The 22072-nt window shown below is 46.6% G+C and overlaps 1 protein-coding gene across 3 annotated transcripts in view; it reads left to right on the top strand.

Annotated features, from left to right (window-relative positions):
- The window catches only part of HTR1D (5-hydroxytryptamine receptor 1D), a 28477-nt gene extending 8224 nt beyond the window's left edge, over nt 1-20253 (top strand). Inside the window, exons 2-3 of one of the 3 annotated variants that reach the window (XM_054258897.2) lie at nt 3726-4408; nt 16931-20253. In XM_054258897.2, the coding sequence (XP_054114872.1) occupies nt 17664-18797 (1134 nt within the window). In that variant the 5' untranslated portion in view covers nt 3726-4408; nt 16931-17663 and the 3' untranslated portion in view covers nt 18798-20253. Of the gene's footprint in view, nt 1-3725; nt 4409-10329; nt 10484-16930 lie in introns of those variants that run through there. The other 2 variants (XM_035308107.3, XM_009000604.5) reach the window with 2 other exon arrangements.
- The last annotated feature ends 1819 nt before the right edge of the window (nt 20254-22072 follow it).

Here is a 22072-nt window from a genome sequence, read left to right as displayed (position 1 = left end):
TTGAGAGGATGAGGTGGGTGGGTCACCTTCGGTCAGGAGTTTGAGACCAGCCTGGCCAACATGATGAAACCCCATCTCTACTAAAAATACAAAAATTAGCCAGGCGTGGTGGTGGCACACACCCATAATTTCAGCTACTCAGGAGGCTGAAGCAGGAGAATTGCTTGAAGCAGGGAGGAAGAGGTTGCAGTGAGTGGAGATTGCGTCTCTGCACTCCAGCCTGGGTGACAGAGCAAGACTCTGTCTCAAAAAAAAAAAAAAAGAAAAGAAAAAGAAAATTTTATTCATATATTTTATTAACCTGCTATATCCAAAATATTACCATTTCAACATGTAACTGATACATTTTTTAGTGAGATATTTTACATTGTCTTTTTTTTTTTTTTTTGAACCAGGTACATCTCAGGAGCTACCTTTCAAACACCAAATGGCCACACATGGCCAATAGTGGCTATTTTATTTCTGAGCTTTGGCTCTCAATCCCAGCTGTGCCATATATTACCTGTGGCCGGGAGCCAGTCATTTTACCTCTCTGGATCTCAGTTTCTTCATCTGTAAAATGGGTGAACTAATTCATTCCCCCCACCCCCAATGAGTAGTAATAGGGCAGTTGATGAGTTTTGTTTGTTTGTTTCTTTTTGAGACACCATGCCTGGCTTGGTGGGGTTTTTTCTGAGATGGAATTTCACTCTTGTTGCCCAGGCTGGAGTGCAACGTCGTGATCTCGGCTCACTGCAACCTCTGCCTCCTGGGTTCAAGCGATTTTCCTGCCCCAGCCTCCCAAGTAGCTGGGATTACAGGCATATGCCACCACGCCCAGCTACTTTTGTATTTTTAGTAGAGACAGGGTTTTACCATGTTGGTCAGGCTGGTCTCGAACTCATTACCTCAGGTGATCCACCCACCTTGACCTCCCAAAGCCACCTGGCTAATATTTGTATTTTTTGTAGAGATGGAGTTTCGCCATGTTGCCCAGCCTGGTCTTGAACTCCTGGGCTCAAGCAATCTGCCCACTTCCACCTCCCAAAGTACTGGGATAACAGGCATGAGCCACTGTGCCTGGCCAGATGATAAGAATTTAAAACCTCTTTACCCACTTTCCCACAGCATGGGAGAATACAGTGAGTTTTTAACTTCAAAGGCTGTTGCCTTTTAACAGTGTGTTTGGTTGTTCGAGGTGGTCTCTTGCCTGTTGAAGCCTTGTAGAGATCCAGGGCAAGGCTGAAAGCAGGAAGGCATTGGAGCCTCATAGTTTCCTAACTATTGCAAAGGCCTTGAAAACAGGTTTTACCTGTCTTTGATTTTTTTTAAGATAGCCAAACTGTCAGTGATGAAGATAACTAGAATATCATCCAGGCCAGTGGTCTTTCATCTTGGTTTCACCTTAGAAGCACTTGAGAAGTTTTCAAAAATCAGTGCCTGGTCTCTGTCCCTTGGAGGGTGAGGCCTAGATAGCTGTCTTTTGTTTCGTTTTGTTTTTGTTTCTGAGATGGAGTCTTGCTCTGTCATCCAGGCTGGAGTGCAGTGGCGTGATCTTGGGTCACTGCAACCTCCACCTCACGGGCTCAAGTGATTTTCCTGCCTCTGCCTCCCAAGCAGCTGGGATTACAGGTACTGCCACCATGCCTGGCTGATTTTTGTATTTTTAGTAGAGATGGGGTTTCACCATGTTGGCCAGGCTGGTCTTGAACTCCTGATGTCGTGATCTGCCCACCTTGGCCTCCCAAAGTGCTGGGACTACAGACATGAGCCACCAGGTCCAGTGTAGTTATTTTTTAGACACAGGGTCTTGCTTTGTCACCCATCTTCATAGCTCAGCTCCCACATATCAGTGAGAACATATAATGTTTCATTTTCCATTCCTGAATTACCTCACTTAAAATAATAATCTGATATCATCCAGGTTGCTGCAAATGCTGTTAATTCATTCCTTTTTGTGGCTGAGTAGTATTCAATCGTATAAATATATCACCATTTCTTTATCCACTCATGGATTGATGGACATTTGGGTTGGTTCCATGATTTTGCAATTGTGAATTGTGCTGCTATAAACATGTGTGTGCAAAGTATCTTTTTTGTATGATGACTTCTTTTCCTCTGAAAAGGTACCCTGGGCTGGGTATTTCTGCTGATCTTGGCTGGGCTCTCACAGGTGAGAGGCTCTATTCTAGGCTGGGTTTGGCTGGAACAGTTCTGCTCCATGCCTTTGTCTCCCTGCAGGGACCAGGGGGCTAGCCCCAGCATGTTCTTCTCATGGCAGTGGCAGAGTACAAGCAGAAATATGCACAGCCTCTAGAGGACTACATTTGGCACTGGCTTACTGTGACTTCTGCTTCATTCTGTCCGCCATAGAGAGTCCATGCTGAACCCAGAATCAAGGGACAAAAAAAAAAAAATACAGGCTGGGCGCGGTGGCTCAAGCCTGTAATCCCAGCACTTTGGGAGGCTGAGGCGGGTGGATCACGAGGTCAAGAGATCGAGACCATCCTGGTCAACATGGTGAAACCCCGTCTCTACTAAAAATACAAAAAATTAGCTGGGCATGGTGGCGTGTGCCTGTAATCCCAGCTACTCAGGAAGCTGAGGCAGGAGAATTGCCTGAACCCAGGAGGCGGAGGTTGCGGTGAGCCGAGATCACGCCGTTGCACTCCAGCCTGGATAACGAGTGAAACTCCGTCTCAAAAAAAAAAAAAAAAAAAAAAAAAAAATACTCTTTTTGATGGGGGCAGGGAGAGGTGGCACAGGGTAGTAGAAGCATTGAGCTGAGCTAAGAGGGACACCAAACTGGTGGTGTCCCAAGATCACTGGTGGGTGATCTTGGGCAAGTCACCCACCTCTCTCACTCATGTGACATTGGTGCTATTATTGTTCTCATTTTCCACATGAAAAAATTGAGTGCAGCCAGTCTCAGTGGCTCACCGCTGTAATCCCAGCACTTTGGGAGGTCGAGGTGGGTGGATCACTTGAGGTCAGGAGTTTGACACCAGCCTGGCCAACATGGTAAAACCCCATCTCTACTAAAAATACAAAAATTAGCCAGGCATGGTGGCATACATCTCTAATCCCAGCTACTTGGGAGGCTGAGGCAGGAGAATCGCTTGAACCCAGGAGATGGAAGTTGTAGTGAGCCAAGATTGCGCCACTGCACTCCAGCCTGGTTGACAGAGCGAGACTCCATCTCAAAAAAACAAAACAAAACAAAAAACAAAGAAAGAAAGAAAAAACTGAGTGCAAAGAGGTTCAGTAATGACTGCAGGTTCTTTCTGTAATCCGTGGAGCTGGTGCCTGAGGCTATTAGGTACTTAACCACTACTTTTTCATTTGGAGAGGGCAAAACTTCTACAAAAGGAAAGCACCCCAAACACAAGTGTGCAGCCAGATAAATTTTCACAAAGTGAGAACACGCAGCTCAAGAAACAGAACATGACCTGCGCACAGAAGCCCGCCTCATATCCTCACATGAAAGACAATAGCCTGGCGTTTCTCAGTGTAAGTCAGTTTTGCCTGTTCTTGAACTTTATGAAGTTTAAATCCCACGACACCTGGCTTCTTCTGTTCAACATATGTCTGCTAGATTTGTCCACCTGTTTGTATGTAGCTGGGAATCATTCTCATTGATGAAGAGTGATCCATACAATCACTCTCTATTGTATGATTATGTCACAATTATTTATTCATTCTATTGTTTGTTGTTGTAGATTTTTCTTTGTTTGTTTGTTTTTTAGACGGAGTTTCACTCGTTACCCAGGCTGGAGTGCAATGGCGCAATCTCAGCTCACCGCAACCTCTGCCTCCTGGGTTCAGGCAATTCTCCTGCCTCAGCCTCCTGAGTAGCTGGGATTACAGGCACACGCCACCATGCCCAGCTAATTTTTTGTCTTTTTAGTAGAGACGGGGTTTCACTGTGTTGACCAGGATGGTCTCTATCTCTTGACCTCGTGATCCACCCGCCTCGGCCTCCCAAAGTGCTGGGATTACAGGCTTGAGCCACCGCGCCCGGCAGTTTTTTTTTTTTAAGACAGAGTCTCGCACTATCGCCCAGGCTCCTCTGCCTCCTGGGTTCAAGTGATTCTTCTGCCTCAGCCTCCTGAATAGCTGGGATTACAGGTGTGCACCACCACACCCGGCTAATTTTTGTATTTTTAGTAGAGATGGGGTTTCACCATGTCGGTCAGGCTGGTCTCAAACTCCTGACCTTGTGATCTGCCCACCTCAGGCTTCCAAAGTGCTGGGATTACAGGTGTGAGCTACCACACCTGGCTTATTGTTGTATTATTTTTTAGAAACAGGGTCTTGCTCTGTCACCTAGGCTGGGAGTACAGTGGCACTATTGCAGCTCACTGTAACCTCAAACTCTTGGACTCCAGAGATCCTCTTGCCTCAGCCTCCCATATAACTGGGACTACAGGTGGGTGCTGCCACATCTGGCTAATTTTTTCTTTTTTTTTTTCTTGGTGCATGAATGTTCACAGCCACTTTTGTAACAGCCCATCAATCAAATGAATAAACACATTTTGTTATATCCATATAATGGAATTCTACTCAGTAATAAAAGAGAACATGCAATAACATGAAAGAAACTCAAAATAGTTATGCTGAATGAAAAAAGCCGGGCAAAAGTGAATAGATCTCTGATTTTACTTATATAAATTATGTAAAATCCAAACCAATCTATACTGACTGCATTAGTGTGTTCTCAAGCTGTTAATAATGACATACCCATTGAGACTGGGTAATTTATAAAGAAAAGAGGTTGAATTGACTCACAGTCCACATGGCTGGGGAGGCCTCTCAATCATGGTGAAAGGCAACGGAGGAGCAGTCATGTCTTACATGGCAGCTGGCAAGTGCTAATATTTTTAAACATGGTTTTCTAGAGACTGGGTCTCCCTGTGTTGCTTAGGCTGGTCTCAAACTCCTAGCCTCAAGCAGTCCTCCTGCCTCAGCTTCCCAAAGTGCTGGGATTATAGGTATGAGCCACTGTGCCTTGCCCCATTCTTCTGTAGATGTTTGTTTAAACAGTTTGCAGTTATGAATAGTGTTGCTATGAACAATTCTTGCATGTATCTTTTGGTCGATGTACATACATGTTTTTCTTGGGTGTACAGCTAGGAGTGGAAGTACTGGGCTGGAAGTTTGGCAACTTTTTATTTTCTGTGTTTCAGAGAGTTTTGTTTTCTTTTTAAAGACAGGGGATCACTCTGTCACCCAGGCTAGAGTGCAGTGGTACCATCGCAGCTCACTGTAACCTCAAATTCTTGGGCTCAAGCAGTTCTCCTGCCTCAGCCTCCCAAGTAGCTAAGATTACAGATGCATGCCACTGTGCCTGGCTAATTGTTAATTATTTTGGAGAGTTGAGGTCTCACTATGTCGGTCATGCTGGTCTCAAACTCCCGGCCTCAAGTGATCTCACCTCATCTTCCCAGAGCACTGGGATTATAGGCATGAGCCACCATGCCCTGCCCATTTTCCAGATTTTATGATTAGATAAACTGAGGTGCAAGATTGATTTGCTTAAACCTCAAGATACTAATTAGATATTAAAACTGTCACTCAGGTATAGGTAGAAAGAGAGAAGAAGATGGGGAGAGATGTATACATGTATACACACACCCATACCCATGTTAAAAAGTTCCAGATTTGGCTGGGTGCAGTGGCTCATGCCTGTAATCCCAGCACTTTGGGAGGCTGAGGTGGGTGGGTCACCTGAGGTCAGGAGTTCGAGACCAGCCTGGCCAACATGGTGAAACCCCGTCTCTACTAAAAATACAAAAAATAGCCAGACGTGGTGGTGCATGCCTGTAATCCCAGCTACTCTGGAGGCTGAGACAGGAGAATCACTTGAACCTGGGAGCTGGAGGTTCCATTGAGCCAAGATCATGCCAATGTACTCCAACCTGGGCAACAGAGACTCTGTCAGGAAGGAAGGAAGGAAGGGAGGGAGGGAGGGAGTGAAAGAGAGAGAGAGAAAGAGAGAGAAAAAAAGAAAGAAAGAAAGAGAAAATAAAGGAAAGAAAGAAAGGAAAGAAGGAAAAGAAAAAGAAGGAAGGAAAGAAAGAAAGAAGGAAAGAAAGAAAGAAAGAAAGAAAGAAAAAGAAAGAAAGAAAGGAAGGACGAAAGGAAGGAAGGAAAGAAACATTCCAGATTCTTCCCCACGCATATTCTGTCCAACCGTCATTATATCTCTGGGAGGTAGACTTAATACCCTGATCTTTGCGGAGGAGAAAACTGGGGCTGTAGGAGGTCCCATGCAGGAGGGAGAGTGAGATGAGATAACAGCTGTGGTGCATTTTGTAAAATATAAAGCCCTGTCCAGATTTGCGCAGTGATTTCTCCATCCAGAGCTCACTCGTCTGCACTACACAGCTTCTTCAGAAAGAACAGCCACAAATTACTCTGTGGGGGATGTATTCTACTGCAACAAATCTTTTTATCACAGAGCCTTATTTTTTTCCTCCAAAAAGATGAGACTGGCTTCTAAGGACACATTAAACCCATACATCCTTTTTGTTTCTGGCAAGGTTTTATGACTCACTTAAAGACCCCTCAGAAACTGGAGGCGACAGATCTTCCTGTAGAGTGAATGAGCCTTGGGTAGAAAGCTTTTTTAAGAGGCCAGCTTTTGCTGGCGGAGTGGGGTAGATCATGCCTATAATCTCAGCACTTTGGAAGGCTGAGGCGGGCAGATCCCCCAGCAATTTAGGAGGCTGAGGTGGGTGGATCCCTTGAGACCAGGAATACGAAACCAGCCTGACCAACACGGTGAAACCCCATCTCTGCTAAAAATACGGAAGGAAATTAGCCAAGCATGGTGGTGCACGCCTGTAATCTCAGCTACACGGGAGGCTGAGGCAGGAGAATCACTTGAACCTGGGAGGCAGAGGTTGCAGTGAGCTGAGATTGTGTCACTGTACTCCAGCCTGGGCACCAGAGTGAGACTCTGTCTCAAAAAAAAAAAAAAAATCACACCTGCTATGTGGCAGCCACTGTGCTAGGCTTGTTCTCCCTACTTCATTGAAGCCACATCACAATTCTGGGTGAAAGATGTCATTACCCCAATTTAAAGGTGAGGAAGAAGGGCCCAGGAGGTGAAAGGACTTGGACCCCACAGTAAGGATTGATTGGTGGGAAGGAGCGGAAAGTCCCCTGTCTTGGCAGGGCACAGTGGCTCAGCCTGTAATCCCAGCACTTTGAGAGGCTGATCCAGGAGGATCGCTTGAGCACAGGAGTTCCATACCAGCCTGGGCAACACAGGGAGACCCCATCTCTATAAAAGAAAAATTGAAAATTTGCCAGGCATGGTGACTTGTGCCTGTAGTCCCAGCTACTTGGAGGGCTGAGGTGGGAGGATCACTTCAACCCGGGAGATCGAGGCTGCAGTGAGCCATGATTGTGCCACTGTACTCCAACCTGGATGACAGAGGAAGTCCCTGTCTCTAAAAATGAAAAAGAAGAAGAAAATCTCCTGTCTTACTATCATTTCTCAGAGCCTGCTGTGTCCATGTGAACTGGCTTAGCTGGGAAAACATGAGTTGGTACAAATGAGGTTTCCTGGATAGAACGTCATTCATGGACATACAGGGATGGGCGGGAGTATTCCTTGGCCTCCTTCCTTCTTCTCTCCCAGGACAGGTGGTTCCTCTCCCTCAGCTTCTTTCTCTATCTTCTCCATTCTCCTGCCTCTCTCTGCAGACCTGTTTTTGTTTGCCTTTGGCTTTTCTATTTCCCTAAAACCTTCCTTGGCTTTGCTAAAGGCTGTGGGCTGACTCCAACCTCAGGACCTTTGGCCTGCAGATTTCTCTTTCCCCATGTTCTATCCAGCCCAGCTGCCCATGGTCTCCATTCTAAATTCCCAAGAGAGAATCTTATTGGCTCATTTTGGGTCACATATCCACACTGGTCCAATCAGCGATGATCAAAGGTGGTCTCTGGAACAGTCTGGGATTGGGACATAAGTCTGTCCATCTGCTTTTTTCTTTCCACCCCTCTTAGAGATGCCAGAGCTGGGAAATGCATGGTGTGGCTGGAGTCCATGTGATCTGGACTTCAGGGGAGTTGCTGGTGGCCTGGAAGTGGAGCTGGGCCAAGAAAGGTCCTTGCTTCTGCTGCTGCATGTCATGGCCCCTGTGAAAATGGGTGGGCAGGGAGGAAGCTCCTTGGTATGTCTGGGTTTCTGACAATGGCAGACCTCTCTCACGAAAACGGGCAGTGACACTTTGTTTCTGGTGAGGGAAGTGATCTTGTTGCCTGAAGACTTGAATTTGGTTGGATGCACCATAGAGAAACCAGATAAGTCACATTTCTGGTCACCATTTTCTACAAGGCCAGGCGTGGTGGCTCAGGCCTATCAATCCCAACACCTTGGGAGGCCAAGGTGAGAGGATCACTTGAGGCCAGGAATTTGAGACCAGCCTAGGTGACATAGGGAGACCCTATCCATAAATAAATAAATAAATAAATAAACAGAAACCATTTACTATGTTGAATATTTGGTATCTATGATATTGACAGTTCTCCCTAAACTCCTGTGAGATTTGGATTGCTATCTCCATCACTGAGGCTGTGTAGGCTCAGAGAGGTGAAGTGATTTGCCCGGTGACCACAGCAAGAAAGTGAAGCAACAGGAACTGGGACCCGAGAATGCCTACTGTCAGCCACTGTTCTCCTTCATTAGCGTCGTTACATTTGTTCAGGACTGTACAACACAGCACATACATGATCTTGCTGGAGCTACTCAGTACTCCTCTGGGACAGCAGAGCCAGGCTTGTGTTTCCATTTCACCAAGGACGTAACTAAGGGTCAAAGAGGTTGTGCTTTGCCCACGGTTACCCAGCTGCTCAGTGGCAGAGTGGAGACCAGAATGCAGATCTTCTGCATTAAAAATTGTTAGTAGGTATTAATGTATCAATATGTCATTGTCAGTAATAGGGTTCTTTTTCATAGTATACAAAATAGATTGAGAAAAATTGCATATACTACCTGGTGTGGTGGCTCATGCCTGTAATACCACACTTTGGGAGGCCGAGGTGGGCAGATCACCAAAGGTCAGGAGCTCAAGACCAGCCTGGCCAACATGGTGCAACCCTGTCTCTACTAAAAGTACAAAAATTTTCCAGGTGTGGTGGTGCGTGCCTATAGTCCTAGTTACTCAGGAAGCTGGGGTGGGAGGATCGCTTGAACCCAGAAAACGGAGGTTGCAGTGAGCAAATATTGCATCACTGCACTCCAGGCTGGGTGACAGAGCAAGACTCCATCTCCAAAAAAGAAAAAAGAAAAATTGCAAATACGTAATTCCCTACAAAGCAGTATGTATACACACACACACACACACACACACACACACACACACAAATAAATAAATACTCATGTACTCACCACCTCCTTAAAAAATAGAACATGAGCCTGGGCATGGTGGCTGATGCCTATAATCCCAACACTTTGGGAGGCCAATTTCGGAGAATTCCTTGAGCCCAGAAGTTCAAGATTGCAGTGAGCTATAATTGTGCCACTATACCTGAGTGACAGAGCATGATCCTCTCTCTAAAAAAAAAGACCAGGCATGGCAGCTCACACCTGTAATCCCAGCACTTTGGGAGGCCAAGACAGGAGAATCACTTGAGTCCAGGAGTTTGAAGACAAGCCCGAACAACATAGGGAGACCCCATCTCTACGAAAAAAAAATTTAAAAATCAACTGGGTGTGGTAGTATGTGTCTGTGGTCCCAGCTACTCAGGAGGCTGAGGTGGGAGGATCACTTGAGTCCAGGAGGTCAAGGCTGCAGTGAGCTCTGATCATGCCCCTGCACTCCAGCCTGGGTGACAGAGCGAGACCCTGTCTCAAAAAGACCTGGTGCAGTGCCTCACACCTGTAATCCCAGCACTTTGGGAAGCTGAGATAGACTGGCCAAGATGGTGAAAACCCATCTATACAAAAAAAAGACGAAGAAAGAAATACAAAAATTAGCCAGGTATGGTGGCACACACCTGTAATCCCAGCTACTCGGGAGGATGAGGCAGGAGAATGGCTTGAACCCAGGAGCTGGAGGTTGCAGTGAGCCAAGATCATGAAAAGAACATAACTGAAACTTTTAAAACCCTTTATGATTCTTCCTTTTCCTTCCAGGAGTAACCACTATCTTGAATTTTCTATTTATCATTTCTTTGCTTTTCCTTATGGTTTTGCCGCATATATTTATCTCCCTGACAGTTTGTTTTTCTTGCATGTTTTTGACTTTGGCACTCGGCTTGTTTGTGGTAATCTTCATTTTGGTGTGTGAGGCTGTGTTTCACTCCGTTTTGCTTCTCTGTAGCACTCCATCGTAGGAACATGCCGTATGCTGCCATTCTGCTGTTGATGGACGTTTGGTTGTTCTTAGTTGTTTGCTGTTTCATGCTACTAGGACCATTCTTGTTCCTGTCTGCAGTGAACACAGAAGAGTTTCTCTGCCATGCATACCCAAGGGTGGAACTGCTGAATCATGAGGTAGTCATCGCATCTTCAGTTTTATGAAATAATACCAAATTGTTTGCTTATGAAGTTTCTCCAATTTTTACTCTACTAGTGGTAGAAAATTGTTCCACATTCTTTTTTTTTAAGAGACAGGGTTGGTCTTGAGCTCCTGGGCTCAAGCAATTCTCCTGCCTCAGCCTTCAAAGCTTCACACTCTTATTAATATGACATGGTCAGATTTAAAATTTTGTACTTTTCTGCCAGGTAAAAATGATATCTTGTTGTCATTTTAATTTTTCTTTCTTTCTTTTTTATTTTGTTTAAAATACACAGTCTTGCTATGTTGCCCAGGCTGGTCTTCAACTCCTGGGCCCAAAGGATCCTCCCACCTGGGCCTCTCAAAGTGTTGGGATTACTGACATAAGCCACCATACCCAGCCTTCATTGTCATTTTGATTTTTTGTTTTGTTTTGTTTTTGAGATGGAGTCTCGCTATTGTTGTGCAGGCCAGAGTGCAATGGCGTGATCTTGGCTCACTGTAACCTCTGCCTCCTGGATTCAAGCGATTCTCCTGCCTCAGCTTCCCAAGTAACTGGGATTACAGGCACCCACCACAACGCCCAGCTAATTTCTGTATTTTTAGTAGAGACGGGGTTTCACCATGTGGCCAGGCTGGTCTCAAACTCCTGACCTCAGGTGATCCACCCACCTTAGCCTTCCAAAGTGCTGGGATTACAGGCGTGAGCCACCACACCTGGCCTGTATTTTAAATTTTATTATTTGAAGTGTAATGGGAAAGAGATAGTTGCTTATAAAACTACAGTCCATGTCTCCAAAGGTAGCTGGATTATGAGAAATTCTCCCACCTTTGTTCACAATGGGGAGGGAGAGCAGGTAGGAGAGGAGGGGACAACCTCCAAATCATGTTACTTCTTGCAAAACTACAGCCTAGCTTTCCTGACCAAGGCTGCCCTGTGTCCCTGTCCTTCTTCCCAAGATGTCACCAAGGGCTGGAGGGCTTGCACACCCACCAGCCCCTCCAGCCTTTCTGAACCCACACCTTTCACTGAAATGAGGTCACTGGAATGCTTGGAACTCAAGGGGTGACCGCATGAGTTTGTGGGGCAGGTACACCAGCCTTCCTTGGGAAATGACACACCTCAGTCACCCAGACTGTCTGCAGGGGAGAAAGTTTCAAACAAGCCAATCAGAGTTCACATTTTCCATGAGAACCAAAATGGAAGCGAAACTTCAGCTGGAGGCAAGTGGGGGCAGGAGGGGTCATCAAACCAGCTATACACGCATGCCTTAAGGCTTTTCATCCTACTGAGGCAATGCAGACAAGGGCAAAAATGTTTTAGAGCTTTGGACCTGGTTTTTCCACTTCCATCCAGGTGGCCTTGTGCAGGTGACATCACCTCTCTGAGTGCTGGTTGGGTCATTGGAAGTGGGGCCATGTTGCCGGCTTTACAGGTTAATGACTCTTAGCCCCAAAGCTAGCTCAGTTCCTGGAACATAGCAAGAGCTCTTTAAAAGATGTTGTTATAATATCTTTTAAATTGTGAGATATGTTTTGGAATTGGTGGCTTAGGATTTTTTTTTTTTTAATGGAGGCTTTACCCTCTCCTCCAGGCAGGTTTTTTTTTTTTAATGAAGCACCCACAAGTTTGGGGAGTGGGAGGGAAAATACTGCATTGCAGGTTTAGCTTCTTAATGTTTTTTTTTCTTTTTCTTTTTCTTTTTTTTAGAGATGGGGTTTCACCATGTTGGCCAGGTTGGTCTTGAACTGCTGACCTCAGGTAATCCACCCGCCTTGGCCTCCCAAAGTGCTGGGATTACAAGTGTGAGCCACCACGCCCAGCCTACTTCTTAATGTTTTAAAAGTCAATCACCAGCCAGGGACAGTGGCTCTTGCCTGTAATCCTAACCCTTTGGGAGGCTGAGGCGGGTGGATCACCTGAGGTCGGGAGTTCGAGAACAGCCTGACCAACATGGAAAAACCCCATCTGTATAAAAAATACACACATTAGCCAGGCGTGATGGTGCATGCCTGTAATCCCAGCTACTCCTGAGGCAGGAGAATCACTTGAACTGAGGAGGTGAAGGTTGCAGTGAGCCAAGATCATGCTGTTGCACTCCAGCATGGGCAAGAAGAGCAAAACTGCATCTCAAAAAAAAAAAAAAAAATTAATCACCAGACACAGAATTAATCTTCTCAACAGAGCCCTGAGCTGAGCTATGGGAAAGGAAAGTAGGATGATAATGATTCTGGGCACCTCTCAGCTTTTTCCTGGGTACCAAGGTTGACCTTGCCAGAAGTAATGGAAGCTCCACAGCAGCCCTGGAAGGCAGGTGGGTCAGCCACTGTTTAGGGGAAGAGATCTGAGACTCAGAAAAGGGAAGCACTATGGGAGGCTGAAGCAGGAAGATTGCTCAAGGCCAAGAAGTCAAGGCCAGCCTGGTCAACAAAGCGAGAACCTGTCTCTGCAAAATTAGCCAGATGTGGTGGCATGCACCTATAGTCCCAGCTACTCGAGAGGCTAAAGTAGGAGGATCACTTGAGTCTGGGAGGTCGAGGCTGCAGTGAGCTACAATCGTGTCACTGCACTGCAGCCTGGGTGACAGAGTGAGACCCTGTCTAAACAAAAAAAGAAGAAGGAAAAAAGAAAAGGGAAGGGATTTGGCTAAAGTTATACAGAAAGGCTGGGATACAGCAGAGATTAGAGCCCATTGCCCTAGTCTAAGCCAAACTCTTATTTGTGTCCTGCTGTCTCCCACCTCTGGCACCAGCCACCTCCTAAGCCTTATCTACACTGCCCTCCACACTCCAGCTAGCTGGTCTTTTTGCCTTCCTCCAACCATGCCTTGCACTTTCTGACTTCTAGGCCTTTGCTCCTGCCTCTGTAGCCACCAGGAATGCCATTTCTCCCAACTCTGACTATGAAACTCTTCCCCTTAATATAGATACCCATTGGAACAAAATGAGGCCGTTAAGAATGATGTGGTACTGGCCAGGCACAGTGGCTCTAATCTCAGCATTTTGGGAGGCCAAGGCAGGAGGACTGCTTGAGCCCCGCAGTTGGAGGTCACCCAGGCAAAGTGAGACATCTGTCTACAAACATTTTTGAAAATTCATCAGGTGTGGTAGTGGATGCCTGTAATCCTACTTAGGAGGCTGAGACAGGAGGATAACTTGAGCTCAGAAGTTTGAGGCTACAGTGAGCCATGATCATATCATTGCACTGTAGCCTGGGTGATGGAAATACCCTGTCTCAAAAAAATTGATGTAGGAGTGATTGATAGAACATTGTCCAAAATATATGAAGTTGAAAAACACTATAAAACAAATTCATACATAATCATAATGACAACTTTTTTTTTTTTTGAGACAGAGTCTTGCTCTGTTGTCCAGGCAGGAGTGCAATGGCTCAATATCAGCTCACTGCGACCTCTGCCTCCAGGGTTCAAATGATTCTCCTACCTCAGCCTCCCATGTAGCTGAGACTACAGGTGCCTGCCACCATGCCTGTGTAGTTTTTGTGTTTTTAGTAGAGATGGGGTTTCACCATGTTGGCCAGGCTGGTCTCAAACTCCTGACCTCAGGTGATCCACCTGCCTTGGCCTCCCAAAGTGCTGGAATTACAGGCATGAGCCACTGCGCCCAGCTGATAACTTTTTATAAAGTGTGTGTGTGTGTGTATGTGTATGTGTGTGTGTGTGTGTGTACACATTCTGCCTTGCTAGCTCCTTCCTGGGCCTTTAATGAAGCAACCTGTCTGCTTCCCTTGCAAGGCTGTGAATGCTCCCAGGACAGGGCAGGACCTGTTTGCTGAGTTAACTTGGAAGAAATAAGTTGTATCTTTCCATGCAGGGCATGGGGAGTGAGTATAAGTGGTCTCAGCATTCTTCTTGCTAACCCCAGAGCACCCAAGGGCTGCCTGCCAGGCCCCATGACTTCAGCTGGGGTCATACCAGATGTGGGCTTACACTGGTTCTGCCCTGTGGCTCACCTCACCCTGATTATCCAAGGGCCCCTAGCCCCAGGAACCTCAAGGCTTGCCCACATGCCAAATACTGAAACCCAGAAGCACACAGAGGAGACAAGGAAATTAGACTTCAAGATTTCTGGGGTGGGGCCAGGCATGGTGGCGCGTGACTGTAATCCCAGCACTTTGGGAGGCCAAGGCTGGAGGATCAGTTAAGCCCAGGAGTTTGAGATCAGCCTTGGCAACATAGCAAGACCCTGCCTCTACAAAAACAAACAAACAACAATTGACTGGGCATGGTGGTGTGACCTGTAGTTTCAGCTACTTGGGAGGCTGAGGTTGGAGGCTCACTTAATCCAGGAGCTTGAGGCTGCAGTGAGCTGTGGTCATGCCACTGCACTCTAGTCTGGGTGACAGAGCTAGATCCTATCTCAAAATAAATGAACAAATAAATAATTTTTTAAATTACTGGTTTATTATATAGGATTCAAATGAACAACCAGAAGAAAAGGTACATAGGACAAGGTTTGAAAAAGCTTCAAGAGTCCGGGTACAGTGTCTCATGCCTGTAATCCCAGCACTTTGGGAGGCCGAAGCAAGCAGATCACCTGAGGTCAAGAGTTTGAGACCAGCCTGGCTAACATGGTGAAACCCCATCTCTACTAAAAATATAAAAATTAGCTGGCTGTGGTGGCGCACACCTGTAATCTCAGCATCTTGGGAAGCTGAGGCAGGAGAATCACCTGGCGGAAGACGGAGGTTGCAGTGAGCCGAGATTGAGCCTCTGCACTCCAGCCTGGGCAATAGCAATAGCGTAAGACTCCATCAAAAGAAAAAAAGCTTCAAGGGCAGGTGTTTCTGTTCCTGTGGAGTTGGAGGATGCCACCTTCTAGACACCTGGATACTTTCACCAACCTGGAAGTTCCCAAGATTTTTTTGTGACTAAGTTTCCAGTTTCTTTCTTTCCTTTTTTTTTTTTTGAGACGGAGTTTCGCTCTTGTTACCCAGGCTGTAGTGCAATGGCATGATCTCAGCTCACCGCAACCTCTGCCTCCTGGGTTCAAGCAATTCTGCCTCAGCCTCCCGAGTAGCTGGGACTACAGGTGTGTGCCACCAAGCCCAGCTAATTGTTGTACTTTTAGTAGAGACAGGGTTTCACCATGTTGACCAGGATGGTCTCGATCTCTTGACCTCCTGATCCACCCAGCTCGGTCTCCCAAAGTGCTGGGATTATAGGCTTGAGCCACCGCGCCCGGCCTTAAGTTTCCAGTTTCTATTTGGAAAACTGAATGTATTTTCTGGATTAAACTTCCATGATGAAAAAAAAAAGAAAAAACATAATAAAAAATTTTAAAAATAGACTTCCATAATGAACAATGCTCAGGGTTTTAATTTTCGCAGTTAATGTCATTGCTTAACAAAAAGATGTTTTTGTATTCTGAGATGGGGTCCCTCTGTGGCCCAGGCTAGAGTGCAGTGGGGTGTCCTTGGTTCACTGGAGCCTTGACCTCCCCAGCTTAAATGAGCCTCCTACCTCTGCCTCCCGAGCAGCTGGGACTACAAGAGCCACCACACATGGCTAATTTTTGTAAAAAGGGTTTTGCCATGTTACCCAGGCTGATTTTGAACTCCTGAGCGTAGGCAGTCTGCCCGCCTCTGCCTCCCAAAGTGCTGGGATTACAGGCATGAGCCACCATGACTGGCCAGTGGTTTTTGTTTCCACTCATACCTTTTTTTAGTTTTAAAAGTCATGGCTGGGCATGGTGGTTCATGCCTATAATCCGAACACTTTGGGAGGCCGATGCAGGCAGATTACCCAGGAGTTCAAGACCAGCCTGGCCAATGTGGTAAAACCCTGCCTCTACTAAAAATACAAAAATTGGACAGGTGTGGTGGCGGTTGCCTGTAATCCCAACTACTTGGGAGGCTGAGGCAGGAGAATTGCTTGAACCCAGGAGGCAGAGGTTGCAGTGAGCCAAAATCATGTCATTGCACTCCAGCCTGGGCAACAGGAGGGAAACTCCATCTCAAAAAAAAAAAAAAAAAAAATCATTCATGCTCACTGTAGAACATTTGGTTGGAAACTTCAAATGAGTAGAGAAGAGGTCACCCCCCAATACTTTGTAGAGAAATGCATCGTTACAATTTGGTTTATTTAGCTTTATCTTTCCTTGGGTACAGTTTGACTTTGTTTCCATTGTTGCTAAATAAACAGAATGATGCTTTCTGATTTACAACTTACAGAGCTGATTTCATGTACTTCTAACAAGCTTGTGATGGTTCCAACAATTATGATACTTCGTCCCCTCTGGGAACTGCATGGGTGGGGCACATCACCCTGTCCTGTGTTCTCCTGATGCTTTTTAGAATGCTGGTTTCACAGCACCATGGTTAGCTTTAAGCAGTATCTTTGTGATCATATAGATCATTTCAGGCTTTCACATTGTCCTAGAACCTAACTCTTTTTTTTTTTTTTTTCTTGTTTAAACTCCAGAGCTTCTGAACATGTCCCTGCTCCGTGAGCCCACAGTGATCTGTTTTGCCTGCTCCCAATTTATGCATTCTTCGAGTCTTGGTAACCGATGATTTGTCTGTTCAGGCTCTAAAGGATCAGCTGGACAGGAACCAAAGTTAGGTAGCTCGGGATGCGTCAAGGTGAACCTGGGAAAACCGTGAGCTACTGTGCTGACCAGACTGCTTTTCTGAATCAGCTGAAACTTCTTTATGTCCCTAGTTTTAAAACCTCCTTGGAGGCAACTCAAAATCCAGAATCTTTTCAATTATTATGAGGGGAGTTCTGAAGCTTTGAAAAGAGCCAGAATGCCAAAGGCGAGAATCCCAGGGCATTGCCCACATGGGTGTGATCCCTTGATAATTGTCTAACAAATTCAGCATGTGTCCCCTGGGCATGACCATCTGCTGGGCACAGTTCCAGAACCCTGAGACATCTTGGGATTCCTGTGGTTTAGGAAAGACCTTTAAATACCAGCTGGTAGTTGTCTCAGTATTCTTCAAATAGTCCAGTCTTGTTTATTATTATTTAATTTTATTTTATTGCTGCTGTACTTGGAGAATAGTCTGGTCTTGAGGCCTTTTCACTGTGGTCTGTTCTGGTGAATGGCTCCCACCAGCACAAAGCAGAAGGATGACTTTGGTCTGTTGGCGGGACAGTCTTGAAAGAAGGAGCCAAATGTGTGGAAGTCTGTGGGAAGAGAGAGCCACCTAGCATGTCCCCACTGAACCAGTCAGCAGAAGGCCTTCCCCAGGAGGCCTCCAACAGATCCCTGAATGCCACAGAAACCCTAGGGGCTTGGGATCCCAGGACCCTCCAGGCGCTCAAGATCTCCCTTGCCGTGGCCCTTTCCATCATCACACTGGCCACAGTCCTCTCCAATGCCTTTGTACTCACCACCATCTTTCTTACCAGGAAGCTCCACACCCCTGCCAACTACCTGATTGGCTCCCTGGCCACCACCGACCTCTTGGTTTCCATCTTGGTCATGCCCATCAGCATCGCCTATACCATCACCCACACCTGGAACTTTGGCCAAATCTTGTGTGACATCTGGCTGTCTTCTGACATCACGTGCTGCACGGCCTCCATCCTGCATCTCTGTGTCATTGCTCTGGACAGGTACTGGGCAATCACAGATGCCCTGGAGTACAGTAAACGCCGGACGGCCGGCCATGCAGCCACCATGATCGCCATTGTCTGGGTCATCTCCATCTGCATCTCTATCCCCCCACTCTTCTGGCGGCAGGCCAAGGCCCAGGAGGAGATGTCTGACTGCCTGGTGAACACCTCTCAGATCTCCTACACCATCTACTCCACCTGTGGGGCCTTCTACATTCCCTCGGTGTTGCTCATCATCCTCTATGGCCGGATCTACCAGGCTGCCCGGAACCGCATCCTGAATCCACCCTCGCTCTATGGGAAGCGCTTCACCACGGCCCACCTCATCACAGGCTCTGCAGGGTCCTCGCTCTGCTCACTCCACCCCAGCCTCCATGAGGGGCACTCGCACTTGGCCGGCTCCCCTCTCTTTTTCAACCACGTGAAAATCAAGCTTGCTGACAGTGCCCTGGAACGCAAGAGGATTTCCGCTGCTCGAGAAAGGAAAGCCACTAAAACCCTGGGCATCATTCTGGGGGCTTTTATCATCTGCTGGCTGCCCTTCTTCGTGGTGTCTTTGGTCCTGCCCATCTGCCGGGACTCCTGCTGGATCCACCCGGCCCTCTTTGACTTCTTCACCTGGCTGGGCTATTTAAACTCCCTCATCAATCCAATAATCTACACTGTGTTTAATGAAGAGTTTCGGCAAGCTTTTCAGAAAATTGTCCCTTTCCGAAAGGCCTCCTAGTCTTATTCAGTGATGATTCTTATTATCTTTTGTGTGCTGTAACCTAATCAGGATTGTCTTTTTTTATTTTCTGAGATTTGGGTTAATTCACGATATATTGAGTCTTGGTTCAATCAACAGAATTGTTCTTCATTCTTTTTCCTGTTGTTTTCTTCTGAGCCACTAAAAACTGGAGAGCTGTTGGTGGGAGTGGGGTAGAAGACTGAAGACTTCACTTAGCATAATATTTTCTTTTTGAGACGGAATCTTGCTTTGTCACCAGGCTGGAGTGCAATGTCTCGATCTCGGCTCACTGCAAGCTCTGCCCCCCACCCAGGTTCAAATGATTCTCCTGCCTCAGCCTGCTGAATAGCTGGGACAACAGACATGTGCCACCATGCCCAGCTAATTTTTGGTAGAGACGGGGTTTTGCCATGTTGGCCAAGCTGGTCTCAATCTCTTGACCTCATGATCTGCCCGCCTCAGCCTCTCAAAGTGCTCAGATTACAGGCCTGAGTCACCACACCCGGCCTATTTTCTTTTTTTTACACAGAGTCTCACTCTGTCACCCAGGCTGGAGTACAGTGGTGTCATCTCAGCTCACCGCAACCTCCACCTTCAAGGTTCAAGCCATTCTCCTGCCTCAGCCTTCTGAGTAGCTGGGACTGCAGGTGCCCACCACCATGCCCAGCTAATTTTTATATTTTTAGTAGAGATGGGTTTTACCATGTTGGACAAGCTGGTCTCAAACTCCTGACCTCAAATGATCCCCCCTTCCTTAGCCTCCCAAAGTTCTGGGATTACAGGCATGAGCCACTGAACCTGGCCAACATAATATTTTCACAGTTCCTCTTTGTTGGAATAAATGTGATCTATGAGACTCCCTGTTGATACAGTTCAAGTGACATGTTGTCTGACTATAGAAAAGACCCCAGGCTCAAAGGGAAGGCTTTCTGATCTACCTGGAGCTTAAAGGAGGATGGATACGATTAATGACCTGAGCTGAAAGAGAATTTGGAGCCGGGATGGGTCTCCATTCTGTGTGGCACCTTGGTTGGAAAATAATATCCATGCATTTCTTGCACTGAGTCTTTCTTCGATTAAATCTCTCCCAGTCGTCCATGAAAAGAAAGTCAGTATTTGCAGTGCCAATGATATAGAGTGACTTGGAGAGAGATTCAGAGGTTAGGGGCAGGGTGGGTAGGATGATTGGGACCAGATTGACTACCCTGTATCCTTCCTTCTTCCCCAGTATCCCTACACCATCTTCAGGTTTGAAGTTAAAACTCATGATCACCCCATTGAGGTAGATTGATGGGCTTCAGATGCCCCCCAAGCTTTGAGTGGGACACCATTCTGAATTTTTTTTCTCAATTACTTTTTTACGTCTCTTTCTCATTGGAGCTCTGAAAATGCATTAGAGATGTTGAGTCTTATCAATATCAAATAAAAAGCTTGAGATGTCTTGGCCAGTAAAGTCTTTGGGTGATTTTTCCCCCCTCCCTGGATGTAGAAATTATTCAACTCGATTCAGTCTCTAGCATTTGTTAGGTTGGGCACCTACCACATGCCAGGCCCCATACCCCAGCCTTGGCACTTACTATCTAACAGGATGTGAGAAAGAAAGGATAGTGTGATGATTAAGAGCTCAGAGGCCACACTCAGTGGCTCACGCCTGTGATCCCAGCACTTTGGGAGGCTAGGGCAGGAGGATTGCTTGAGCCTGAACCAGCATGGGAAACATGGCAAAACCCTGCCTCTACCAAAAAATACAAAAATTATACAGATGTGGTGGTGCACACCTGTAGTCCCAGGTGCTTGGGAGGCTGAGGTGGGAGGGATCACTTGAGCTTGGGAGACTGAGGCTGCAGTGAGCCATGACCATGTCACTGCACTCTGGCTTAAGTGACAGAGCAAGAGCATATCCCTTAAAAAGAAAAGAAAGAAAGAAAAGGCTCAGGACCTGATGCCTCAGCTCAAATCCAAATGCAGCCAATTCTGGATGAAACTGGGCAAGTTCTCCCCTCCCCCCTCCTCCCTTACCCTCCCCTCCTTCCTTTTCAGACAAAGTCTCACTCTGTTGCCCAGGTTGGAGTACAGTAGCACAGTCAGGGCTCACTGCAGTCTCAACCTCCCAGGCTCAGGCTTCTGAGTAGCTGGGACCACAGGCTCGCACCACCATGAAAATTTTTTAAATTTTCAGTAGAGAAGAGGATCTCACTGTGTTGCCTAGGCTGGTTTCAAACTTCTGGGTTCAAGCAATCCTGCCTTGGCCTCCCAAAATGCTGGGAATACAGGCATGAGCCACCGCACCTGGCCTAGACAAGTCTCTTGATCTCTCTTTGTCTCATTTTCAACTATAAAATGGGAATAATAATAGATACGTTATTGTATAAGTTACTACAATGCTTGGCACAAGAACTCTTAAACTGACCTACTCAAAGTCAAACAGCAATATAAAAATAACAGCTGCTATTTATTAAGTGCCTATAATGTTCCTTGCATACATTTTCTCATTTACTTCCCGTCTTGATTTTAGAGATGAGGTAAAGAAACCTGCTTATGGGCTGGGTGTGGTGGTTCTTGCCTGTGATCCCAGCACTTTGGGAGGCTGAAGCAGGAGGACTACTTGAGCTCAGGAGTTTGAGACCAGCCTGGGCAACATAGGGAGACTTCGTCTCTAATTACAACAAAAATTAGCTGGACATGGTGGAGTACCCCTGTAGTCCCAGCTACTCGAGAGGCTAAGGTGGAAGGATCACTTGATCATCCCACCAGAGGCTGTGGCTACAGTGAGCCCTGATCATACCACTGCACTCCAGCCTAAGAGACAGAACGAGACCCTGCCTCAATAAAATAAAGAAAGAAAGAAAGAAAAAGAGGCTGGGCGTGGTGGTACACGCCTATAATCCCAACACTTTGGGAGGTCAAGGCGGGCAGATTACAAGGTCAAGAGATTGAGACCATCCTGGCCAACATGTTGAAACCCTGTCTCTACCAAAAATACAAAAATTAGCTGGGCATGGTGGTGGGCACCTGTAGTCCCAGCTACTCAGGAGGCTGAGGCAGGAAAATTACTGGAACCCAGAAGGTGGAGGTTGCAGTGAGCCGAGATTGCACCACTGCACTCTAGCCTGGCCACAGAACAAGACTGTATCAAAAAAAAGAAAAGAAACTTGCTTATGGTTATGTTATGTTGTTCCAGCAGAAGATGATGGGGCACTCAAGTGTGGCAGCAAAGTTGAAGCCAGCGTGGGCATCCCCCTCACTGGCCACCCCTTCGTCAAAGTAACAGA

Source organism: Callithrix jacchus, chromosome 7, assembly GCF_049354715.1.
Source record: "Callithrix jacchus isolate 240 chromosome 7, calJac240_pri, whole genome shotgun sequence".
NCBI classification, from domain to species: domain Eukaryota; kingdom Metazoa; phylum Chordata; class Mammalia; order Primates; family Cebidae; genus Callithrix; species Callithrix jacchus.
This window is presented reverse-complemented; position numbering and strand designations above follow the sequence as displayed.